The 8,680-nt window shown below is 42.5% G+C and overlaps 1 protein-coding gene across 2 annotated transcripts; it reads left to right on the forward strand.

The window, feature by feature from the left end:
- Positions 1 to 20: 20 nt before the first annotated feature.
- On the forward strand, positions 21 to 6,336 carry LOC117562421 (somatostatin-2-like). 2 transcript variants are annotated; one of them, XM_034240251.1, is made up of 4 exons: positions 21 to 158; positions 441 to 631; positions 5,665 to 5,893; positions 6,214 to 6,336. In XM_034240251.1, the coding sequence occupies exons 2-3, from the start codon at positions 443 to 445 to the stop codon at positions 5,869 to 5,871; spliced, it is 396 nt and encodes a 131-aa protein (XP_034096142.1). In that variant the 5' UTR covers positions 21 to 158; positions 441 to 442; the 3' UTR covers positions 5,872 to 5,893; positions 6,214 to 6,336. The 2 variants fall into 2 exon arrangements, with proteins under 2 accessions (XP_034096142.1, XP_034096141.1); XM_034240250.1 differs by having other exon boundaries at positions 5,665 to 5,883.
- The last annotated feature ends 2,344 nt before the right edge of the window (positions 6,337 to 8,680 follow it).

An 8,680-nucleotide genomic window follows, 5' to 3' on the forward strand; every position in this document is an offset into this window, starting at 1 on the left:
AAAAGAGCGGCACCAAGAGCGCCAGGGCCAGAGAACCATCCCAGATCCAGAACTCCCAGCAGCAGCAGCAGCAGAAGAAGAAGAAGAAGAAGAAGAAGAAGAAGAAGAAGAAGAAGAAGAAGAAGAAGAAGAAGAAGAAGAACCCAGACCAGCAGAAAGTATGTATAACATCCTACTTTATATTTTGTTACTGTACATTTGTAATTCAACACGTATATTTTCTACTTATGCTATTTTATTTCTATTGAGATGTTTACATTTTCGATTGTTTATTTCTAGTCTTTTATGTTGTATTGTCTTTTTAAGCTACTGCAACGCAAACATTTCCCCAATTGGGATCAATAAAGTCTTCTTATCTTCTCTTAGTACGGGCCTTCCTCTCTCCTCAGCTTCGCTCTGATTGGCTGAGTTCCTCACCTGTGCTTTTCTTCTCCCGGCAGGTATGCAGTGCGTTCGTTTTCCTGCCATCTTGGTCGTTGTGGCGTTGGTTCTGTTCGGCCCGGGTGTTTCCTCACAGGCCGACAGAGACCAGGACCAGGACCAGTATCAGAACCAGGACCTGGACCTGGATCTGGAGTTGCGTCACCATCGTCTGCTTCAACGTGCTCGCAGCGCCGGACTCCTGTCACAGGTGAGATCAGATCAGATTCAAGGCTTTTATTGCCAATGCAAATCTGAGGTCACAGGCTCCTCCCACAGAGCAGCACAATAACACAGATACAACAGTGCAGGTCAAACAAATCAAATAGAATACAGTAGAAATAGTGCAGAATAGTCTATATACAGTTTTTGGAATATTGATATGAGTAGCAAACAGATGGATGTTATGTTGTTTCCAAAGTTCAGGTGTTTAACATCTTATGGCCTGTGGGATGAAGCTGTCCCTGAGTCTGGTGCTTTTAGTCCTGAAGCTGTCTCTGAGTCTGGTGGTTTTAGTCCTGAAACTGTCCCTGAGTCTGGTGGTTTTAGACCTGAAGCTGTCTCTGAGTCTGGTGGTTTTAGACCTGAAGCTGTCCCTGAGTCTGGTGGTTTTAGACCTGAAGCTGTCTCTGAGTCTGGTGGTTTTAGTCCTGAAACTGTCCCTGAGTCTGGTGGTTTTAGACCTGAAACTGTCTCTGAGTCTGGTGGTTTTAGACCTGAAGCTGTCTCTGAGTCTGGTGGTTTTAGTCCTGAAACTGTCTCTGAGTCTGGTGGTTTTAGTCCTGAAACTGTCTCTGAGTCTGGTGGTTTTAGTCCTGAAACTGTCTCTGAGTCTGGTGGTTTTAGACCTGAAGCTGTCTCTGAGTCTGGTGGTTTTAGTCCTGAAACTGTCCCTGAGTCTGGTGGTTTTAGACCTGAAACTGTCTCTGAGTCTGGTGGTTTTAGTCCTGAAACTGTCTCTGAGTCTGGTGGTTTTAGACCTGAAGCTGTCCCTGAGTCTGGTGGTTTTAGACCTGAAACTGTCTCTGAGTCTGGTGGTTTTAGTCCTGAAACTGTCCCTGAGTCTGGTGGTTTTAGACCTGAAGCTGTCTCTGAGTCTGGTGGTTTTAGTCCTGATGCTGTCCCTGAGTCTGGTGGTTTTAGACCTGAAGCTGTCTCTGAGTAAGGTGGTTTTAGACCTGAAACTGTCTCTGAGTCTGGTGGTTTTAGACCTGAAGCTGTCTCTGAGTCTGGTGGTTTTAGTCCTGATGCTGTCCCTGAGTCTGGTGGTTTTAGACCTGAAGCTGTCTCTGAGTAAGGTGGTTTTAGACCTGAAACTGTCCCTGAGTCTGGTGGTTTTAGACCTGAAGCTGTCTCTGAGTCTGGTGGTTTTAGTCCTGATGCTGTCCCTGAGTCTGGTGGTTTTAGACCTGAAGCTGTCTCTGAGTCTGGTGGTTTTAGACCTGAAACTGTCCCTGAGTCTGGTGGTTTTAGTCCTGATGCTGTCCCTGAGTCTGGTGGTTTTAGACCTGAAGCTGTCTCTGAGTCTGGTGGTTTTAGTCCTGAAACTGTCCCTGAGTCTGGTGGTTTTAGTCCTGAAACTGTCTCTGAGTCTGGTGGTTTTAGACCTGAAGCTGTCTCTGAGTCTGGTGGTTTTAGACCTGATGCTGCGGTACCGCTAAGATAATAAATTACATCCATTTTATACAAATTCACTTAAATTCTAATTGCTTTAGCTTAAGTCACAGAAATACAGCTGTTTTTAATCCTTAAAATTACATTGGTATACTGATAGAACCGCAAGTAGAGACACTACATACTGATATACACCTGAACATCAGCAGGAGAGGACTCTTTAAAGTAGAGACACTACATACTGATAAACACCTGAACATCAGCAGGAGAGGACTCTTTAAAGTAGAGACACTACATACTGATATACACCTGAACATCAGCAGGAGAGGACTCTTTAAAGTAGAGACACTACATACTGATATACACCTGAACATCAGCAGGAGAGGACTCTTTAAAGTAGAGACACTACATACTGATATACACCTGAACATCAGCAGGAGAGGACTCTTTAAAGTAGAGACACTACATACTGATAAACACCTGAACATCAGCAGGAGAGGACTCTTTAAAGTAGAGACACTACATACTGATATACACCTGAACATCAGCAGGAGAGGACTCTTTAAAGTAGAGACACTACATACTGATATACACCTGAACATCAGCAGGAGAGGACTCTTTAAAGTAGAGACACTACATACTGATATACACCTGAACATCAGCAGGAGAGGACTCTTTAAAGTAGAGACACCACATACTGATATACACCTGAACATCAGCAGGAGAGGACTCTTTAAAGTAGAGACACTACATACTGATATATACCTGAACATCAGCAGGAGAGGACTCTTTAAAGTAGATACACTACATACTGATATACACCTGAACATCAGCAGGAGAGGACTCTTTAAAGTAGAGACACTACATACTGATATACACCTGAACATCAGCAGGAGAGGACTCTTTAAAGTAGAGACACTACATACTGATATACACCTGAACATCAGCAGGAGAGGACTCTTTAAAGTAGAGACACTACATACTGATATACACCTGGACATCAGCAGGAGAGGACTCTTTAAAGTAGAGACACTACATACTGATATACACCTGAACATCAGCAGGAGAGGACTCTTTAAAGTAGATACACTGAAAACTGATATACACCTGAACATCAGCAAGAGAGGACTCTTTAAAGTAGAGACACTACATACTGATATACACCTGAACATCAGCAGGAGAGGACTCTTTAAAGTAGAGACACGACATACTGATATACATCTGAACATCAGCAGGAGAGGACTCTTTAAAGTAGAGACACTACATACTGATATACACCTGAACATCAGCAGGAGAGGACTCTTTAAAGTAGAGACACTACATACTGATATACACCTGAACATCAGCAGGAGAGGACTCTTTAAAGTAGAGACACTACATACTGATATACACCTGAACATCAGCAGGAGAGGACTCTTTAAAGTAGATACACTACATACTGATATACATCTGAACATCAGCAGGAGAGGACTCTTTAAAGTAGAGACACTACATACTGATATACACCTGAACATCAGCAGGAGAGGACTCTTTAAAGTAGAGACACTACATACTGATATACACCTGAACATCAGCAGGAGAGGACTCTTTAAAGTAGAGACACTACATACTGATATACACCTGAACATCAGCAGGAGAGGACTCTTTAAAGTAGAGACACTACATACTGATATACACCTGAACATCAGCATGAGAGGACTCTTTAAAGTAGAGACACTATATACTGATATACACCTGAACATCAGCAGGAGAGGACTCTTTAAAGTAGAGACACTACATACTGATATACACCTGAACATCAGCAGGAGCGGACTCTTTAAAGTAGAGACACTACATACTGATATACACCTGAATATCAGCAGGAGAGGACTCTTTAAAGTAGATACACTGAAAACTGATATACACCTGAACATCAGCAAGAGAGGACTCTTTAAAGTAGAGACACTACATACTGATATACACCTGAACATCAGCAGGAGAGGACTCTTTAAAGTAGAGACACTACATACTGATATACACCTGAACATCAGCATGAGAGGACTCTTTAAAGTAGAGACACTATATACTGATATACACCTGAACATCAGCAGGAGGACTCTTTAAAGTAGAGACACTACATACTGATATACACCTGAACATCAGCAGGAGAGGACTCTTTAAAGTAGAGACACTACATACTGATACACACCTGAACATCAGCAGGAGAAGACTCTTTAAAGTAGAGACTCTACATACTGATATACACCTGAACATCAGCAGGAGAGGACTCTTTAAAGTAGAGACACTACATACTGATATACACCTGAACATCAGCAGGAGAGGACTCTTTAAAGTAGAGACACTACATACTGATATACAAAGGGTCCTCACCCCACCTGTGTTTCAGCGTGGATGAGCTCTGAATGATGAAATGGGAGCTCCTGTTGTGAGACACGCTGCAGGACGTCTGAAACGTGTGACGCTGAAAACCGATGCACAAAACATAGAATTAGATGTTTTAAATGTCTGTAATCTGGCGTCCTACAGTGGGAAGCATAACGGGGTTTTTTGTAAAGACTAACAACAAAGCAAAGTAATTACAGGTTGTGAAACATCATCTCCTGAAAACCCCAGAACATTTTCTCCTCCTCTGTTTTCTCAAATGTGAGTCCACCGTCACACTGAGTTATCCTGGTGTCTATATACTCAATGGTTCAGTCCGTTTTGAGGCTCCACGTTTCACATGATATCAAAGCAGGTCATGAAGGCGACATGTGACACAGATTCATGGTGCTGATCAATCAGTCTTCATTACAATGTAGGTTTTTCAACTAAAATAAGTTCATTTGGTTTATTTTCAAACCTCCAAAACAGCAGCTGACGATCAAAACCTACACAGTCCATCAAATTGCATCAACAACTTTAACCACAAGATCCGCCAAATGAAACGAGTGCTTGTTGTTATGTTGATTAGATGAAACAACGTTTTAGCATTCATTAAAAGATGATGCTAGAAAAAGAGAAAACAATGTAGAAAACTGGAGATTTTTTGGGGCAATTATGGGATTTTATGTTTGTTACGTCCCTTGAGGCATTTATTGTGTCTTTTAGTTTATATCTCCTATGTATTTGTTGTCTTATTTCATGACAACAAAGCGATTTGTTTTGAGTTTTAGGGATTTATTTTGTTTCTTGAGCTCACGTCTGTTAGGGCAGAGATCTGGGTTTTAACCCTGTAGTTGTGTTTCATATATCAGATCTGTGTTAATGTCCTCTTCCAACCTGAGAGTAGCATGCTAACAGAGGTATCAACTGTAGCTGTGAACATGACAGGATGTGTGATGACCTAGAAGAGCATCAGGACTGTTTGAGGCAGATGATAGCTATGTGATTAACATGATGATTCAGCCTCTATGGAGAGAGACATCAAGCATGCTCATTTCTGACGTGGAGCTAATCTGAAGTAAACATTGAATACTGCTTTCTATTCCTCCATCTTGTGACTGTGTAACTCCCTCTCTTGGATATCAGCATGTGAAGGACGCTGTTCAGGAACTAGTTGATGCTCTGTATGTGATGACTCCTTCCATTCTGGAGAGGATCACAGATACACGGATCCTGATGTTGAACCCTCTCTAAACCTGGTTTCAGGACTGGAGTAAACGTGCGGTCGAGGACATGCTGGCTCAGATGTCTCTTCCTCCCAACACCGCCCAGCGCGACGCAGAGGTCGTTTCCATGGCAACGGGAGGGAAGACTAACCTGGAGCGGTCCATCGACCCCCCCAACAGCCTGCCCCCCCGGGAACGCAAAGCCGGGTGCAAGAACTTCTACTGGAAGGGCTTAACTTCCTGTTAAAGCCCCGCCCAGGTATCTTAATGTCAGTTTAAGCCCCGCCCATGTCACTTGTTAACTATTTAAGCCCCGCCCAGGTATCTTACTGTCAGTTTAAGCCCCGCCCATGTAACTTGTTAACTATTTAAGCCCCGCCCAGGTATCTTACTGTCAGTTTAAGCCCCGCCCATGTCACTTGTTAACTATTTAAGCCCCGCCCAGTTACCTCACTGTCAGTTTAAGCTCCGCCGAGTTACCTCACTGTCAGTTTAAGCCCCGCCCAGTTACCAGACTGTCTGTTTACGCCACGCCCAGATACCTTGTATTTTGTGTCTCACCTGTCCTCATTGTTTTTTTTTTCCCCAGCTGACCAACCGGCCGATCCCCTGACCTTCCCCTCTGCGACTGGATGGACCAATCAGCAGCTGTCCTGCTGCACTGTACCTGAATAATTTATGTAATTATCAATAAAAAGAGAAATCAGTCAACTTTGTGGCTCCGCCTCTCATCTGTCCAGAGTTTGAAAACATACAGGTATATTTGTCCTTGAGCATCTCTTCATGATCCATTATCTCAAACCCTTTGAACACCTGTGATGACGATGGTATTATAGTCTCTACTCTTAGTGATAAGTGTATATTCTTGGTAGATTAGTAGTTTGCATGTCTTTGATGTTTCTGGTCATCTATTTGATCATTTAGTTTTTCTTTTGGTTATTAATTGATTGTCTCTTTTTACTTGTTTTAGCGGTTTTGCGTCTCTTCTCAGTTTTGCAGGAGTTGTTTCTGGTCATTTTGTGTCTCGTGTCGTGTAGCATCTATTTTGATCGTTTTTTGTCTTTTGAGGATTTCTTGGTTGCTCATAGATGTGTCTCTTTTTGGATGTTTTAGTTATTTGCCGTCTCTTTTTATTAGTTGTAGTCGGTCTATTTCTGGTCTTTTGGGGTGTTTTTTTTTACTTTTGTGTCTTCTCTTGGTGTTTTGATTGTTATTCACATCTTTTTTTTAATCGTCGGGCATCTTATTTTGTTTGTTTTTCTGTTCAATCAATCAATCAATGTTTATTTATAGCCCAATATCACAAATGTTACATTTGTCTCAGTGGACTTACAGTTTGTACAGAATATCAGTATGACAATACGACACCCTCTGTCCTTAGACCCTCTGTCCTCAGACCCTCTGTCCTTAGACCCTCTGTCCTCAGACCCTCTGTCCTCAGACCCTCTGTCCTCAGACCCTCTGTCCTCAGACCCTCTGTCCTCAGACCCTCTGTCCTCAGACCCTCTGTCCTTAGACCCTCTGTCCTCAGACCCTCTGTCCTCAGACCCTCTGTCCTTAGACCCTCTGTCCTCAGACCCTCTGTCCTCAGACCCTCTGTCCTCAGACCCTCTGTCCTTAGACCCTCTGTCCTCAGACCCTCTGTCCTCAGACCCTCTGTCCTTAGACCCTCTGTCCTTAGACCCTCACATCATACAAGGAAAAACTTCCGGAGAAAACCCACAGTTTAAAGCAGGGGTGCCCAACCAGTCGATCGCGATCGACCGGTCGATCGCGGGGAGATTCCCAGTCGATCGCGAGATGTGTCTAAAAATAGAACAACAATATTCTGTTTTATCGTTAATGTCCTGTAACATAATCTTCCTGTGCCAGAATAATGCACTTGAACGCATCAAAGCTTTGTGATTGGCCGGCGTGACCCCATGTGTCGGGGCGTGGCTAGTGGGCAGTGCACTAATTCGCTAACGTTGTCCGTATCAACAGGAGTGACAGTCCGCACACAAACAAGACCGCAATTATGGCAGAAGCAAAACATATATAATTTTCACTCCGAGTGGGAGGATGATTATTTTTGTATTTATTCCAATTCAAAGTCCATCTGTCTCATCTGCAATGCGAGCGTGGCTTTATCGAAGAAGGGTAATTTAGGAGCGGCATTTCAAAACAGTGCACAAACGCTACGAGACGGAATTCCCTCCTGATTCTGCCCTACGCTCCAAAAGGGGAGGGGCCTGAAAGGACAGCTAAATGCACAGCAGTCCATTTCCACCAGGCCCAACAACAAGAGCAAGGCTGCTACCATAGCATCTTATCGCGTCAGTCACGTTCTTGAGAAACACATGAAGTCTTTCAAAGACGGCGAAGTTGTGAAAGAAGCATTCCTGGAGGCTGCGACGCGCTTTTGGTGGACAGTAAAAATAACAGTAGCATTTCAACAGGTTTTTGATATAATAAAAACTCAAGTTAGATACCGTTATTAATCAGCTGTAAGTTTGAGTTTGTTTGAACTTATTCATTATAATTATTGTACACAATTGTATAAGAATGCAAACTTAAATTGATTATAGTCTATTATCAATTCAGGTTAAGAAACTAATGTTGCTTGCATCCTATTTTAAAGGCATTTATTTTTATAATCTACTAAAATGCAACAAAAAAATGGTTTGATTAATGTTGTCTTTTTTATTGCACTGTTGCAGCAGATTCCTGTAGCTTCAGATCTGAGTTGTCTTGTCAACACTATTTTTATATAATGACTAATGAAGGGTTCAGAGTATTTTCTTTTTTTCCTGTGGCATGTGGCAGCACTGTTCAATGTTCTTGAAAACATTACCCACGTGACGTGTGAATAAACACCAACTCTGTATCAACAACACTGTTGTGTAACTTCAGTTAAATACTTGTATGTGTGTAGATTAGAAAGAGGTAAGATAAAGGCATTATTTTATGAAGTATTAATCGTACGAAGGTCAGTTTTATACAAGTAGAAGTGTGTATTTACCTGGTAGTAGGCTGTCAGTAATGGCTACGCCTCTCTATTTGGTCTGGTAGATCTC

The sequence above is a fragment of the Gymnodraco acuticeps genome, unplaced genomic scaffold (assembly GCF_902827175.1).
Source record: "Gymnodraco acuticeps unplaced genomic scaffold, fGymAcu1.1, whole genome shotgun sequence".
NCBI lineage: Eukaryota > Metazoa > Chordata > Actinopteri > Perciformes > Bathydraconidae > Gymnodraco > Gymnodraco acuticeps.